Raw genomic sequence first — 17,959 nt, forward strand, 5'->3', positions numbered from 1 at the left:
AAAAGCTTGTGAGACCTAAATTGTCTTTTACAGAAAAAAAACTATAACACCATAAGCCCTAATGAGACAAAATAATTAAAGGAGGACTGGCAAATACAGTAATTATTAACTCCTTTTGAACTCCAATGTCCAATACAGTAGCCACTAGCCACATGTCACTATTAAGCAAATGAAATATGGCTAGCTTGAATTGAAATGTTTAGAAATTGAAATAAAAACAGAAATTGAAATGAAATAGAAAAAAATATTTTAAAATTGAAATGTTTAGATTTTAGTACAAAAAAAAGAATGCAAACCATCTCATCCATCTTTATATTAATAGTGTGTTCAAGTGTTTTATATACATACAGTGGATTAAATAAAAATATAGTATTAAAATTAACTTTACTTATGTGATATGGATGGACCTAGAGTCTGTCACACAGAGTGAAGTAACTCACCAAGAGAAAAACAAGTATCATATATTAACAAATATATATGGAATCTAGAAAAATGGTACCAATGAAGCTATCTGCAGGGTAGAAACTGAGATGCAGACTTAGAGAGAGGACCTGTGGACACAGCTGGGGAGGGGAGAGTGGGACGAACTGGGAGGTGAGGATTGACATACATACACTTCCATGTGCAAAACATAGCTAGTGGAAAGTTGCTATATAGCACAGGGATCTCAGCTCAGTGCTCTGTGATGACCTAAAGGAGTGGGATGGAGTGGGTGGGAGGGAGGCTCAAGAGAGAAGGGATATATGTATACATATAGCTGATTCACTTTGCACAGCAGAAACTAACACAGCGTTGTAAAGTAATTATACTCCAATAAAAGAAAAACAAAGAATTAATTAAGGCCCATAACGCGTTACAAAGGCCAAAGATGAAAGACATCATACTAAGTACAAATCCTCATTATGAGCCCTGCAGTTGATGGAATACAAAAACTCATTTATGGTTGGCAAATTCTAAAACCTCTAAATTTTCAAATAATTCTCAAATAAGGATACAAGAAAAAAAATAACTTTCTCTTTTTTAATGTGGCTACTAGAACATTTAAAAATACATATATGACTTATATTTGAGGCTCACATTATATTTCTACTGAATAGCACTGCTCTAGACCTCAACTAAGCTTATCACTCTATTGAGTCAGGTTTCTAAAAAGCTGAATTCCTGGACTGTACTACTCTGACTTTCTACAGAAATGCCTTTACTGAAGATTAACATAGCTCCCTGCTCTTATATTAATTTACTTAAGGTTGGTTTTTCAAAAAAGACTATTAAAAGTGGAAGCAATCCAAGTGTATATCAATGGATGAACAAATAAAATGTGGTATATACACAGAATGGACTGTTATACAGCCTTAATAAGAAAAATATTCTGACACATGCTACAAATATAAACCTTGAAGAATAAGAATAATTTATTAAACTATGAAGTGAAATAAGCCAGTCACAAGAGGAAAACTGTTGTATAATTATGAGGTACTCAGAGCAGTTAAGCTTATAGAGACAAAAAATAAAATGATAGCTGTCAGCAGCTAAGGGAGGTGGGAAAGGGAAATTATCATTTAATGGGTATAGAGTTTCAGTTTTGCAAGATGAAAAAGTTCTCCTGACAGGCACTGGAGATGTTTGCAGAACAGTGTGAATGTATTTAATGCCACTGAGATGTACACTTAAAAATAATTAAAATAGTAAGCTTTGTGATATGTATATTTTACTTCAATCTTTCTAAAAGGTTATTATCTGCACATATCTACCTGTAAATCTGCTATACAGAACAATGTCTTGCTGCCTATAAAATTTATTCTCTCAGTTTTGAGTTGGGAAAAAGTTAACTTTATCAATAAAGAGAAGTACTTCTTTTTAATAGACAACAAACTATGTAAATCAGAAAGGTTTCCTTCTTTCCTTCCTGTCAAACTGCCTAGAGATAAATTGTGTGCTTTCTTTTAGTGGAAGTTCCTGACATAGTCAACCCATTCCACCATCAGTTTGCCCCCTATACAGACATTATCTGTTTAATCTGGTTCTTATCTCCCTCCTCCTTTTAAACTTTCACTATATAGATTCTTTGTGTTTCACCTCATGTCTCCTTTAAAAGTTAAGAGATAAAATTAATTAATTTTAGTCTTGGCTTACACATTTAAACCAAAGAAATGGAAATCATAATAGTATAATCTAAATACATGAGCCTTTAAGTTAACCTTATTACATATGTAGTTACCATATTATAACTCCCAAAGATTCGTTGATTTTCATTCCTGAATATATTAATCAAGGTATCACTAAAACAGAGGTTGTTCAGGCAGAGGATGGTGAAAAATTGGCTATGCAGTATATATGAAGTAAAACTGTAATGTAAAAAAAAAAATCTAATAATCAGGCTAATAATATTGACATTAGCACTACATCATTACCTAGTTTTTTTAAATGCTCAGTATATATTTAAATCCTAAAGGTTCATACAAAACAACCTTGGAATAGGCTGAGTACTAAGATTCATTTTTAAATTGTAAATCAGAGTTTTTACTAACTCAGACAAGTTGTCTAATCCAAGATTAGCCTAAAATAATATTTTATTTGCTAAATGAATTTTTTATGTGAAACATTAAGCATATTTTTCGGTTTCTATATCAAAATAATTGAGAAGCTATAATACAACAAAATATTCTGAAAAAATGTTTACTATGAATACTTGTGAAATTTTGACCACATTTATATGGCTTCCCAGGTGGCAACAGTGGTAAAGAACCTGCCTGTCAATGCGGTAGACATAAAAGACTGGGGCTCAATCCTGGGTTGGGAAGATCCTCTGGAGGAGGAAATGGCAACCCACTCCAATATTCTTGCCTGGAGAATCCCATGGACAGAGGAGCCTGGTGGGCTATAGTCCATAAGTTCACAAAGAATCAGATACAACTGAAGCGACAGCATACATACGAATTTAAAGTAAAACTAAAAAAGCAATTATTTGAAGAAATCAATGCTGTCAATGCAAACTCTTATCTGGATATTAACTAGCATTTGTATTAATATATATCATAGTATAAAATAACTATTTATTATTCAAATTATAAATATATATGAGTAGTTGTAGTGTACAGTATTTATTACATTCTTTCACATATGACTAGTAATTATTAACTTTAATACTCTAATTTCCCTCCGATGACAGATAACAGAGTTTAGAGTCATGAGTAAGCAACCTAAATTGTCTTACACTTCCATAGTATATTGTTGGTACGTATACTGTCTTAAAATTCAAATTCCAAATATATAATATAGAGAAGACTTACCACAAAGCAAAAAAAAAAGCTAATTTTTGCTACTTGAGTTGCCGTAAGTTTCCCCACAGTTTTAAGTAAGGATTCTTGTTCTTTCACAGTAGGATATGACATGCGCGACAACTTAGCTTCCAATGCATGGCTTGATGGAAGTTGTCGAATCTCCATAATATTACTAAATCTTACACGAGACTTTTTGGGAACTTAAAAGGAAAAATATAGTACAAAATCATTAAACATTTCCCCTCACACCCAACAAAAGTTACAAGTTTTAATATAATGATAAATGCATATAATTTAATAAATCTATGATCACATTTGAACAGTAAAAATAAGTTACATTATTATATGGGACAGCTCTGCTTATTCAAAAGAGTTTGCAGGAAAAATGTTTCCATTTATAAAACATTTTGAAGATTTTAAAATGAGACCAATATTCAAATAAAGTTTCTTCAACTGTATACACACACAACTGACTGATTCAGGATACTGTATGAATATTATTTTAGCATCTATGTTGTTCAGTCGCAAAGTCATGTCCAACTCTTTGCAACCCCATGGACTGCAGCATGCCAGGCCTCCCTGTCCCTCATTATCTCCCAGAGTTTGCTCAAGTTCATGTCCAGTTAATCGGTGATGCCATCCAACCATCTTGTCCTCTGTGGCCCTCTTCTCCTCTGCCTTCAACCTTGCCCAGCATCAAGGTCTTTTCCAATGAGTTGGTTCTTCGCATCAGGTGGCCAAAGTATTGGAGTTTCAGCTTCAGCACCAGTCCTTCCAATGAATACTCAGGACTGATTCCCTTTAGGATTAACTGGTTTGATCTCCTTGCAGTCCAAAGGATTCTCAAGAGTCTTCTCCAACACCACAGTTCAAAAGCTTCAGTTCTTTCACACTCAGCCTTCTTTTTGGTCCAACTCTCACATCCATACATGACTACTGGAAAAAACATAGCTTTGACTAGGACCTTTGTCAGTAAAGTAATGATTTTAGAGCTCAAAAAAAGGAAACCTGTCACTGCTTCCATCTTTTCCCCTTGTATTTGCCATGAAGTGATGGGACAAGATGCCACGATCTTAACTTTTTTAATACTGAGTTTTAAACCAGCTTTTCCACTCTCCTCTTTCACCCTCACCAAGAGGTTCTGTAGTTCCTCTTCGTTTTCTGCCATTGGAGTGGTATCATCTGCATATCTGAGGTTATTATTTCTCCTGGCAATCTTGATTTGAGCTTGTAAACTCATCCAGCCCAGCATTTATAGTAAAAGCTTATTTGGATTTTTCCTCATAGATATTCAATTTATCAGAATTATTTTCCTAGTCAAGCGTGCAGAACATTCTTCTACAGTTCCACTACTTGCAAGAGAATATCATGGATAAGTTCTGCACCTTACACAGAAGCTGGCTTTCCTTATCACATTCACAACTAGGAAAACTCCTGTAACTCACTATCAACATCTTTGATGGCCTGGTTAGAGAAAATATTGTTCATTAAAAAATAAATCTATGTTTATGATAACACCATAGAGATTTCTGGTATTTGGAAGCTATTTCCACTGAATTAATGAAAACTTCCAGTCAAACTACCAGACAACTATAGGTTGAACCAATACCACATGGAACAGAAGACCTGCCAGGTGATCTCAGGCAACCCACAAAACCACCAAGTTTTGGAATGGCTTGAATGAAAAGCTAAAATTTTCATCCATTTCTAAGTTATAAAATTTGAAGTTTTGCTTACTTTTTTCAGTATCAATGCTTGTGTTCTCAGGTTTTTCACTCGGAAGATCATGAAATTTCACAGGAACATATAGAGGCTCACTCTGGAATGCAGCAAAAACAGAAACAAATATAAACAGCAAGTATAATATCTGATACACTGGCTAAATTTAAGTGAATGGTTTATAGACACAGATACCACCCAAAACAGAGCCTTTCACCACCATGCTTATACAGCATAATTTTCCAAAAATGCATTTTCAAGACTTAAAAAGGAAACTCAAATGATTCACTTAGGTACAAAGACAGAAAGAATAAGTTTAAAGTTTAGAAATGTAATCGGACAGCACTGGCACATTATGATATTTAACATTTAAATATCATAAAAACAGACCTCTCTCAGCTAATAGATTATCTCCCATTCCTTTTCATTCATTCTTTTAAGATATATATATTGAGCTCCTACTGTGTCAGGTACTGTTCTAGGTCCTTGGGATAAAACAGTGAATAGAAACAAAATCTCTGTTCTCAATGATCAGTCAGTCTAATAATCACATGTATAATATATACACAAATTTGCCAAATTGCTTCCCCTTACTACTTGAGTCACCTAAAACCAAAAATTCCTAAAAATCTTAACTAGATTAATAGATAGAAAAATAGCTTCCTCTTATCAGCTCTTACTTCTCATGTCCAGAGCAGGTAAGCTTACATTTCTCATTAGTCCTCACAACTTTATAAAATGGAATTTTAAAGGAACTTTTCTAGAAGTTGAGATATAAAATAATTGAGTGGCAGACAACAGAATTAAAATCAGGTTTGTCTAACCATGCTCTAAAGATCTACATTTTTCAGTTCAGTTCAGTTCAGTCGCTCAGTCGTGTCCGACTCTTTGCGACCCCATGAATCACAGCACACCAGGCCTCCCTGTCCATCACCAACTCCCAGAGTTCACCCAAACTCATGTCCATTGAGTTTGTGATGCCATCCAACCATCTCATCCCCTGTCATCCCCTTCTCCCCCTGGACTCAATCTTTCCCAGCAACAGGGTCTTTTCAAATGAGTCAGCTCTTCGCATGAGGTGGCCAAAGGATTGGAGTCTCATCTTCAATATCAATCCTTCCATTGAACACCCAGGACTGATCTCCTTTAGGATGGAGTTGTTGGATCTCTTTGCAGTACAAGGGACTCAAGAGTCCTTTCCAACACCACAGTTCAAAAGCATCAATTCTTAAGCACTCAGCTTTCTTTCTACATTTTTAAGTGGTTCTAAATGCCTCAACTGTTCTTGCAAATGTTTCTCAGATGCTCTGTATTCAAGGTACAATTCTCCAAAGACACTGTTTCTTAAATCAACATAAAATATTTTTTATTTTTATTTAACTCCTGATATAGACTCTGTCAATTAACAATATTCAGTAAATGAAGAGAAAACAGGATTTGGAAATAGAGTCTCTTTATTGCATTATAGCATTTGACCTAAAACAATCTGACATGTCCATCTTACAGATAATGGCAAAACTTAGCAAAATAGTAGGCCTTCCCAGGTGGCACAGTGGTGAAGAAACATCTGCAATATTGCAACGCAAGAGACGCAAGAGATAGGGTTTGATCCCTGGGTCAGGAAGACCAATCCACTCCAGTATTCTCGCCTGGAAAATCCCACGGACAGAGGAGCCAGGAGGGCTCCACAGTTCATGGGGTCGTATAGTTCATGGGGTCCCAAGAGTCAGACACGACTGAGCACAGCACAGCAGCAGTAGAAGAGTACGTTGCCATTTCAACTCTTGTCTTCTACACTGACAGAGACAACTGATATTAGTCTTGTGTTTTCTTCCCCTAGTTTTCTTTTTGCTGTTGTTATTGTGTGTTTTGTTTTTGTTTTGTTCTGTTTTTTGCTGCGCTGTGCAGCTTTGTAATATCTTAGTTCCCTGATAATGGATCAAACACACACATTCAGTAGTAAAAGCACAGGATCCTAACCACTCGACCATCAGGGAATTCCCAATTATTAGTCTTGTTGACACTAAAGATCTGAGAGAGAAAAGGAATGACACTTTCTCTAAGTTTAACAAACCCTGCTACTGCTAAGTCACTTCAGTCATGTCCGACTCTGTGCAACCCCACAGACAACAGCCCACTAGGCTCCCCCGTCCCTGGGATTCTCCGGGCAAGAACACTGGAGTGGATTGCCATTTCCTTCTCCAATACATGAAAGTGAAAAGTGAAAGTGAAGTCGCTCAGTCGTGTCTGACCCTCAGCGACCCCATGGACTGCAGCCTTCCAGGCTCCTCCATCCATGGGATTTTCCAGGCAAGAGTACTAGAGTGGGGTGCCATTGCCTTCTCTGTTAACAAACCCTACACTGCACCAAATAACCTATCTTGCAAGCAACCATAGTTCTAAGAGCCAGATGAACTAAAAGATAGTACTGTCAATAAGGTCACCAAGCTAGTACTTCATAAATTGGTACTAAATTTTAGAGTAACTTTAAAATCTTTCTCAAATAGAATACCACACTTGGAATGATACATTTTAAATAGATAACTTAGTAATGATCTAAAAAGAGTATTTTTACATACTGTCTCCAACAAAATTATAAAAGCTCAAATAGAGTGACTATGTTAATTCCTTTGTAAGCTTGTTTATTATCTGTCTCTCTCCCTTCCTCAAACACACACTGGAGCATAAGCTATATTTCAAGAGTCTAGAAGAACTGTTTAATATATTAAGTGCTCTTAAAAATTTGTGAAATGAATACACAATCTGCTTACAGAGTCTGTTTCAAGTAAATGCATTTGCTTCTAAGTGATAAAATATAACAAACATGATGTGACAAAGCCAGTAAGAAACAAAGGACTTCCTTTTCTCTTTTCACTCCTTAACTAATTTCCTCTTCCCTTCTCCCCTTAGAGGTGGCTGAATTGCTTGCTTCTAGGCCCCAGGTATCTCTAAGGAAAGAATGCACCAAAAAAGAGAAAGTACCAGATTACAGCTCCTGTGGAGAGCACCTAACGTGGAGACACAACTACCGTAACATAGCTGCGGCGCTATCAAAGTTATTCAGTCCCTCACGCCATGGTCAACTCCACCCAGTCTCTCCCTGACGAGAGAAGACACACTTACCAAAGAGCTATTCATAGTCGTATCTGTGGTGCAAGCAGCAAAGTACCCTTCAGCATCTGCAAACTACAAATTATGAGACATAAAATTTGATTAAACTCATGTTACAAAGTAGAACTGATGTGAGTCACAGCTCAAATCAGTAAGGAAGAGTCAATATAGAAAAACGGACAAGATATGGAAAACTCACAGAAGAATTCTACTATGCAACAAATCATGAAAAAAGTAATCAAAAACATGCAAATTAAACAAGATATCACTGCCTGCCTATCCTACTGGCAAATCATTAGGGTTTTGCTAACAGTTCAATCTTATATACTGCTAACAGACATGAATCAGATGAAACTACTATAGATACTAATTTAGTGAAAGGAATCAAAAGCTATAAAATCACTAGGTGTTTTACCCAGCAATTATGCTTTTAGGAATTCAGCCTAAGTAAATAACTACATATGAATACAAAGGCATTCCTATTTATTTATAACAAAAGAGAAAGTGAAAACACTCTAAAAATTGTTAGTTAAATACAATAGGAAACAATGATAACAAATGTTTATTTGTCTGGAAAAGTATTCATGATATAGTAAATGAAAAATCAAGTCAGGTTAGAAAGCAATATATATACACCAAACCTATTTCTGCTACAAATCTTTTATATATATATAGGTATCTACGGATAGTATCAAATATTTATCATGGTCTTAGAATGGCAAGAGTACAAATAGATTATTCTTATTCTTCCTGTTAACATAATTTGTCTCCAACAATGAACTTTATTACTACTGCAATTATAAAATACTTAACACTGAAAAATGTTTCAGCAATGTTCAGTTTCATAAAAAGTTGTTCATGATATACTATCAAGCACAAAAAGCAAGTAATAAAACAGGATGTAACAGTACAATTTCATTTTTATAAAAAGTGAAACAAAAGTACACACATGTAAAAGAGTGACAGTATATATGCCAAAATACTGTCAGTGATTATTCCTTGAATGGTAGAATTTATTATTTTGTTTTGTTCCTCTATATCTTTAAAATTTTCAACAATGTACATGTATTAATACACATGTAACATATTCCTACATGTAATACTACAATGAACGTGCATTTCTATAATGTATACATCTTAACTTTTACAAAGTAAAAACTACACACATTCATAATTTTGGTAAGTTTTTGTGCGCAGGAGTATAATTTCTAGTCTTTACCTCAAAAATTACTGAAAAGCCTGATAAAAATCTAAAAAGTTCATTTCTCAAGCATGCATTCATTAGCTAAGACAAGAAATAATATTATTTTAATTCACAAAAAGTAGTACACATAAAAGAAAAGGATTTATGGAAATAGAAAATAAAACACAGGTTACCAGAAGCTGGGGGAAGGAAAGAGTGGGCATTCAAGCAGAGTTTCTGCTTGGGATGATAAAAAAGTTCTGGAGATGGATAGTGGTAATGGTTACACAGCAAAATAAGTGTACTTAATTCCACTGAACTACACATTTTAAAATGGTTAAAATAGTAAAATTTTTTTTATGTTATATATATTTGATTACAATAAAAATAGGATAAAGAACAAAATGATTAAAATGGTAAATTTGATGTTACGTATATGTTACCAAAATTTTAAAAAGAGAGGGATAGAGAATCTAAAAAAAAAAGAAAAAGAAAAGAATTAATGTAAGAGATAGTTTTATATTCTTCATTATCAAAAATTGAGTTTCCACTACAAGGAAGATGTATCACTATATAAACTGTCATTTTTTCCAACACTTAAAAACAAGCATGTACGTCACATTAATGAAAGAATATAATTTGATTAGCCAAACATCTGAAAAATGCCCTGAAATACGTTATTTTCATTTTAACATACAAACTTTGAATTATTTTTCTTCTATAATCAACTAATTAGATGATATTCATCTGGTCTGCAAATGACCAAAACTCTAGATACTCTTCTTATCCCTTCTCTTCCATCATTTTCTCCACATGTTCTGAACTGAACTGAACTGAAATAATATTTAACAACTCAGAGGATATCATGAGGTAAGGGAAAGAAACTGATTATGTACCTTTGATCTTTCACAAAATATTCTGATGCCAAGCTGATTAGAAAAAATTTAATGTATCGACAAAAGTAAGTTTTTGTTATATCATGCTATTTTCATTCATGAACAACTTAAAATCTGACATCTTTCAAGAAACTAGTACTTTGAAAAACTGAAAACTCCCTCTCCAACAAACACTTGAAATTTAAAACTTACAAAAGTAGCATGCTTTCCTCGAAATCCTTTTGTACACTGTTGTCTCCAAGGCTTCCAAACTATAAAGCCCAAAAGGTACAGAACAAACATAGATGTTTTTGCAAAGGTGCTGAAGAATGGTTTGTTGTACTGAGTAAAAACATACTGTGGAAGAAAACAGTTACACAAACTATGAGACAAACCTAATTACTCATTTCCAATAAAATAAGATTATAACATGATTTTTAACTCTAAATGCTCGTTTGGAAAGATCAAAAGAGATTACAAAAATATTTTTAATTCATTTCTGAATATTGTCTTTTTCTTACATGCAAAGCATAATATTTCTAAACAACTTGCAAAAAAAAGTTTTCAGTTTGCACTGAAAACCTACTACTATGCAACAGCATCTGTATTAGGGACTAAGGCAAAATAAGACAGGCTTTCCTGAGAGGAGATATAAAGATACAGATTTTATATATATAGATAGATATAGATACAAAGAATACACAGTGTAATATGCTAATACCATGACAGTGGGGTATAGGGTACCATGGGAATACCAAAGAAAGATCATTTTGAAGGTTATAGAAGTTTTTCAAAAGAAGCTATTCTTGATCCATATCTGAAAGGCTAAATAATAGCCCAAACAGAGGAAATAGCACAAAGAAAGTCAATGGAAAAGTATGGGCTAATAAGAAAACTGCATGAAGTTTACAGTTATTAGGAAGCTATAAAAAAAAAAACCCTGCAATTATCATTTTTGTTTGATTTTTTTTAAAGTATAGTTGATTTACAATGCTGTGTTAGTTTTAGGTGTACAGCAAGATGATTCAGGTTTGTGTATATATATATATATATATAAAATACATATTCTTTTTCAGATTCTTTTCCATTATAAGTTATTACATGGTATTGAATACAGTTCCCTGCGCTACATAGGATATCCTTGTAATCATCATTTAAATTGAAAATATCAAAAAGAACTCATAATTTTTATTTAAAAAAAAAATCCTAGTTATGTGCATTGAAAGCCCTAGAAAAAAATAACCCATAAGAAATGAGCACCACAAGAATCCAGATGATAATCTGTACCACTTTGAAAACAAAAAAACCACTGATCCTTGAAGAAAGGGTCAAATCCAAGGCAGGAATGTATGACATAAGTCTAGGACATTTTGTGTCAGAAGGCAAACAGGATGGGGTCCTACTGAAAAAGGACACTAGAGACAATTTAAAGGTGCTCTCACTGGCCAAAGATAAGGCAGTTTAAGCATCAAAGGGATAATAGACACAATCTTATTTCTTTTTTTTAATTTAAATTTATTTACTTTTAATTGGAGGATAATTGCTTTACAATATTGTAATAGTTTCTGCCATATATCAACATGAATCAGCCATAGGTATATATGTATGTCCCTGCCCCCTTGAGCCTCCCTCCCACCTCTCACCCCATCCAATCCATTAAGTTGTCACAGAGCAGTGGATTTGAGCTCCCTGTGTCATAGAGCAAATACAGCAAATTTCCATTGGCTATCTAATTTTACATATAGTAATTAATAACCACAATTGTTTAAAACACATCAAACATACAAAAATCCATAAATGTATAATGATATACAAAAAATGCTCAATGGTTATTTCTGGAAGTTGCTAGGTAACATTAATTTAAAATGAATAAAGAAAAGGAATAAAGATTTATCCAAACTTTCCTATATGAACCATGTTTCAGGACAACCAAACAGTAGTTGCAGAAAAGTTCTCCTTAAAGAATTCCAACTAATAAATGCAGAAGGAATGATCCTCAGAAAAATCAACATTTTATAACCTCTAGTGAAATACTCTATCTGGACAATAATCATATGGATATTCAACAACTACCTAAAGACTGATGAGGAACTTACAGTGCTCAAATTGGCATCATTCAAAGTAAGACTTGTAGCCATTACCGGCCTCACGTTGTGATGTCAAAGAAAGTAACCAACACAATAAAAAAACTAAACTATTTAAAACTAAAATAAAATTTTAAAGATAAACTTATTTCCTTATCAACATTAAACAGATTTCTTTGTAGTTAAACTACAGAATGCTAATCTTGAGAAAAAAATAAAGTTTGTAGAACAGTGAAAAATCAATGGCCTAATGTATTCCAGAGTCTAATTCCAAAAAGGCTAAAAATTTATTCATCAGATACAATGTCAATGTCAACTATTTACTTAGCTACCACATGGGATGACCAGCAGTATCACACTGCTTCCTTTGACATGTAAGTTCATTTTATAAATGCTAATCTTCCTTTTGCCTTAAGATAGCAACATGTAATTTGAAATACAGTAATTTCTGAAAATAAATTTTTGCAGAGATCATTAACTAAAGTGAATAAAGTACCTATACAAGTTGAAAGAAAAACTATCTTGTGAACTCAAAATACTACATTACTACCAATAGGTCATCAGTAAAAACACAATAAAATTTAATTACAGGCAATCACTCTATACATGTACTTCACAAGAACGTTTAAATCAGCAAGCACATAAATGTCCATGCACCAATGTATGTGTACAATAGTGATCATACATGAAAACTCAGATCACTTTCACTCATTTGTCCAAAAGTATTTTCACTTTCTACTAAATGGTGACTCCTGGATGGTTGTTCCACTAGAAAATAGTATTTATAAAAAAAAGAAATAAATTTAGGGGAAAAAATAGGCATGTATCTCATTTTCTAAATAACCTCCTTTTAGGGATTTAAGAAAACTGCATGAAACAAAACAGTATCCTTTCAGCTTCAACTTGAATTGATACTAGTTCGTTATAAAAGAAAATTTAACAATATTCAAAATACCGCTTAAGTGGGCATGAGAGACAGTAATGGCTAGAGATATAATGATGTTTCAATAACACAGCAACATTCCTAGATAAGGCTTACATACCGAAGTAAGTTCTGAGGATGCAACCCATATCACATCAACAAGTAGGAGAATAACAATCCCAAGAGCCATTCGCTTTCGCTGAGTGAAACCACTGCTCTGGGAATTCATTCGGTTCATGATAAACACACACACCATTTGCAGTCTGTTTTTAGAAAAACACAGATCACATTAGAAAGGATTTTTAAAAAATAACCATATAAAAATGAGAATATAAGTACAACAGAAGTATGACATTTGTTAAGCTAATGTTCAAAGTCATACAGTTTTTGTTTTTTTAAAGTGTTGAATTTACCTTATTTTAAAGGCCTTTCTGAGATCTTGAAGAGCAATGCCTGAAAACTTAGCAGATCTGAGTCTAAACGGAGGTGAAGAACTCAGCGCACCTAAAAATCACCACAGAATAATGCTTGTGAAAACATCAACCACTCAAAATAAGACTCATAAGCTCTTTTTCACTCACCTTTAAAATGAAAGCAAATGAAAGAATGTCAAAGTATGTGAAATATAACTGACATTTTTCTCTACATTTATGTTATCTACTATTCATTTCAAATTATACTCAAAGAACACGGTACAAAGAAAAAAAGCAAAATTCAACAAACAGCATATTTAAGAATACTTAACTAGTGAAGAACAGCTTCATAATAGTTTCATAAAGACAGAACTGGATTCGCCGCTCTTGCTACTCTCCAGAGGTACCCAACCCCGGGACAGTGTCTAGACACGCGCCTGTTTCTAAGTGTCTTCTCCGTCCCAGATCTTGAGTGATCTTGGCAGATTTGAGAGGAAGTGATTTGTTTTGAGTATTGAGGGCACGTTTCCAAGCACCTCACATGGTCAAGGGAAAGGATCCTCCACGCTTCCCCCACCCACCCCTGTCACTGTGTCTACTATTTCGATCTGAAATAGTCATTCACGAGGTGGGTGGGGTAACAGCTGTTCAAGGGAAGCTTACTTTTTTACAGGAAGGAAAAAAAAAAAAGAAAAAAGTTAAGGCAGTGACGTCTCCCCGGAGAAGATTAAAGCCCTGAGGCGGCGGCGCCGGGCAGCTTCCTCAACTACCAGAGTCTAGACTGGGCTCGCGCGCCCCTGTCAGCCTCCCCCTCAGTTGGTCCCCAGACACTGTGGCCATTTCGGTCAGAGCACCTCGGCTGCTACCAGAGGCTGAAGAGCGGGGCTGTTCAGGGCCCTCGGTCCGCGGCTTCGGTTCCGAGTGATTTCGCGGCCCTCCTGTGCCTACTTACCTGGCCTTCCTGCCCCGGGATGGTGTCGTGGCGGCACCATGAGCGGACCCGGCCTGGACCCGCCGCCGCCCAGGGCCACGGCCGCGGCCTCAGACTCAGAGAGCTCTCTCACCGCCTGTCATTGCGCTGCGCGCAGGCCCAGCCCCAGAAGCCGCGGTGGCCCTCGGGGCGACACTGCCGATGCCAACCGGCTCCACTCGGTTCGGGAGGGCTGGGGGCTGGCGAAGGTAAGGAACCGCGCAGACAGCGATGGCCGCGGAGGCCCGGAGCTGGACCCTGGCCCCGGCCCCGCCCCCGGCCGGCCAGCCTGCCAGCCCTGCCTGCGGCCCCGCCCCTCTCCCCGGACTGTGGCGCACGGGTTTCGTCACGACTGCGCGACTGCAGGCCGCGGGACGGTGTACCTCTAGGGTAGTTTGTCTATAGACAGGCGCTGGGCACAGAGCGAGAAGACGCCGCTGGGACTGCAAGAGAGGAGATGGGAAGAAGGGAAGCTGGGCGCGGTGGAATGAGAAGAGGGAAGAAGGCGTGGGTGGTTGAAATGGAGCGAAGGACCAGGGAAGTTCTTGAGCCTCCAGATGCCCCGCACCAAGACAACAGCTAACAACTGCATTTGTTACAAAATTCGGTCAGGAAACTCTCAATAGTTCTTCCTCGAGAAGAAGACGGAAGAGTAGAATGGCTTGGGAGAACTTTTGCGTTCTGGAGAGCAGACTGGCCTGGGAGAACTTTCGCTTTCTGGAAACTCGTGTATGTAAAATAGATCGCAGGTTCGGGAATTAGAAGTTCTGTCAGTAAGGGCAAACTATTTCACCTCCCTGGCCCTCAGATTACTGAAAAGTAGGCATAATAATAGTACCTGCCTCGTCTATTGATTTGTATATATGCTAGGATTACTTGAGCATACAAATGTGAAGGGTTTAGATAATTCATGCAGGTAGAACACAAATGTTAATAATTATTAAATTGTACAGATTTTTAAAATTAGCTTTAAAATATCCCATAAGAAAAAGCCTTGACCAGCGTCCTGATATGTATTTAGAAAACGAAAATGAGACCAGAAGTTTCTTCACTGGAATTGTCTACTACCAGCACATTTGTAACATCTTTATGAGGTGGTGTGAAGAAATTTAAGTTTTCTTCTGTCACAATGTAGTATATTTCTTATCTTCTAAATTGCTCCTGTTTTATTGAAATTGAATATATTAAATTTGTTCCGTTAACTAGTACAGCAATACCATTGAACATTTTTTGTGTTGACCCAGTCAATTTCTAATAAACTGTCAGCATTAACGGAGAAGGCAATGGCACCCCACTCCAGTACTCTTGCCTGGAAAGTCCCATGGATGGAGGAGCCTGGTAGGCTATAGTCCATGGGGTCGCTGAGAGTCGGACACGACTGAGGGACTTCACTTTGACTTTTCACTTTCATGCATTGGAGAAGGAAATGGCAAGCCACTCCAGTGTTCTTGCCTGGAGAATCCCAGGGACAAGGGAGCCTGGTGGGCTGCCGTCTATGGGGTCGCACAGAGTCAGACACGGCTGAAGTGACTTAGAAGCAGCATCAGCATTAAGCTCCTCTAATAAATATTCAGAAAGATATCATGCAGAATAAAAAATCATAACCATTTAAATTACTTAGGGGAAATTTGTTTGCAGACATTGATCAAATTATTCCAGTAGATGCTTTATTCTTGTTTCTTTAGAGTGGCAGGCCCATAGTAGACTGAAAAAAAATAGTAGCATTATGAATACCTTCCAGGATCTAAGAATTAGGAAAATTAGGTTGTACTTCTTAATCTGACCACACTTTATCCACCTCAATTCATTAGAAATATGCTGATACTGTTACCTATTTCTTAAATAAATAATGCAAATGTAAATACTTTGTTGCTGCTAAGTCGCTTCAGTCGTGTCCAACTCTGTGCGACCCCACAGACGGCAGCCCACCAAGCTCCCCTGTCCCTGGGATTCTCCAGGCAAGAACACTGGAGTGGGTTGCCATTTCCTTCTCCAATGCACGGAAGTGAAAAGTGAAAATGAAAGTGAAGCAGTGTCTGACTCCTAGGGACCCCATGGACTGCAGCCTACCAGGCTCCTTGTCCACGGCATTTGCCAGGCAAGAGTACTAGAGTGGGTTGCCATTAACTTCTCCAATAAATTACCATTATTACCGCTTATTTCCAGAGCATCTGCTAAAGGACAGTGCCTCTAGTCCTAGGTTAATCTTCCGTTAACATGTTTTCCCGGCACACTCTGAGGAAAATTCCACTGGACTACTCTGAGTCAACAGACACTGGTGTGATTTCTGTGCTGTGGCATCCTGAACTCAGGCATTTCTTTCTTGTGTCCCCACGTCTTGTCCAAAGCCAAGTCCTTAGTAACTTCGAAGTCTTAGAAAGCTGCTTTCTGGTATAACTTTAACTCTTATTTCCGTGTGATTAATCCTTACAAGCAAGAACTTTACATTTCCCTCCCTACAAAATCCCAACTGTCTACATTTTCAAATACAAATTCCACAAGAACAAGAATTTTTGCCTTTATTATTCTCCACTATACCCTCAGCATCTAGACTAGGGCCTAACACAGAAGTGCGGTCAGTGTTTTGAATGAACTGGAACATCTTGCTGTCTCGACATTTTGAAGCCTATTTTCTTCCTCATATCTTCATTTTTGTTGGTACCACTATTTTTGTAGTCTCACAGTCTTAAAAGATTGATTTTTCATGTTTATTAATTTCCTTTTAACTCTTCAAAGTTGATCACTCTTTAAGTCCTTTTGAAATCTCTCAGTAGTAGACCCTTAAAATTCATGTTATTAAGTCCAAAATCTTTTAAAAAGTTACCTGAAATATAGAGAATATAATTTCCTCAGTAATTACATGTGTCACAATATGAATATGAAGGTAAGATCATGTGTGACTGTACAGGGCAGTCAGTAGTTCACTCCTGTACACCAGTATCAAAGATTACATTTCAAATCCAAGCCTTAGTAAAATTACGAATGGCTATGTCATGAGTCTTTGAAGCTCCCAGTTAATAGTTGAAACCACTTATAATAGTTCTGTGAATTCCAAGCGTGGAAATAAAGAACACTCAAATGAGAACAAGCAGAAGACATTTATTCAGAGCTTGCTATAGCAAGGCAGTCAGCCCACATCACTTGCATTTGGCAGAGATTCAAAGACAGGGAAGTGTAAAAGCTTTCCAGTAGAAACTGGGAAAGGCTTCGGGTATACCCTGATGGTTGGCATGGGGAAACAAGGAAAGCTAACCAGAAACAAGGCATCCTTTGTGGTTGGAGGGATACATATTTACCTTTCTCTGGTTCTAATTTGGAAACAAGACAAAAACTTAGGAAGCTGGCAGTTATTGATCAAGTGCTGACCAACAGACTACTCTTGTCGCTTGTATTTATCATAT

The 17,959-nt window shown here is 36.4% G+C and overlaps 1 protein-coding gene across 1 annotated transcript in view; it reads right to left on the reverse strand.

The window, feature by feature from the left end:
- The window catches only part of SLC35F5 (solute carrier family 35 member F5), a 37,949-nt gene extending 23,131 nt beyond the window's left edge, over positions 1-14,818 (reverse strand). The window contains exons 1-7 of the mRNA XM_004004742.5: positions 14,541-14,818; positions 13,589-13,679; positions 13,297-13,438; positions 10,383-10,526; positions 8,124-8,186; positions 5,019-5,100; positions 3,291-3,481 (exon numbers count right to left, since the gene is read on the reverse strand). Of these exons, the coding sequence (XP_004004791.1) occupies positions 3,291-3,481; positions 5,019-5,100; positions 8,124-8,186; positions 10,383-10,526; positions 13,297-13,438; positions 13,589-13,679; positions 14,541-14,580 (753 nt within the window). The 5' untranslated portion in view covers positions 14,581-14,818. The remainder of the gene's footprint in view (positions 1-3,290; positions 3,482-5,018; positions 5,101-8,123; positions 8,187-10,382; positions 10,527-13,296; positions 13,439-13,588; positions 13,680-14,540) is intronic.
- Between the last annotated feature and the right edge of the window lie 3,141 nt (positions 14,819-17,959).

Source organism: Ovis aries, chromosome 2 (genome assembly GCF_016772045.2).
Source record: "Ovis aries strain OAR_USU_Benz2616 breed Rambouillet chromosome 2, ARS-UI_Ramb_v3.0, whole genome shotgun sequence".
In the NCBI taxonomy this organism is placed as follows: domain Eukaryota; kingdom Metazoa; phylum Chordata; class Mammalia; order Artiodactyla; family Bovidae; genus Ovis; species Ovis aries.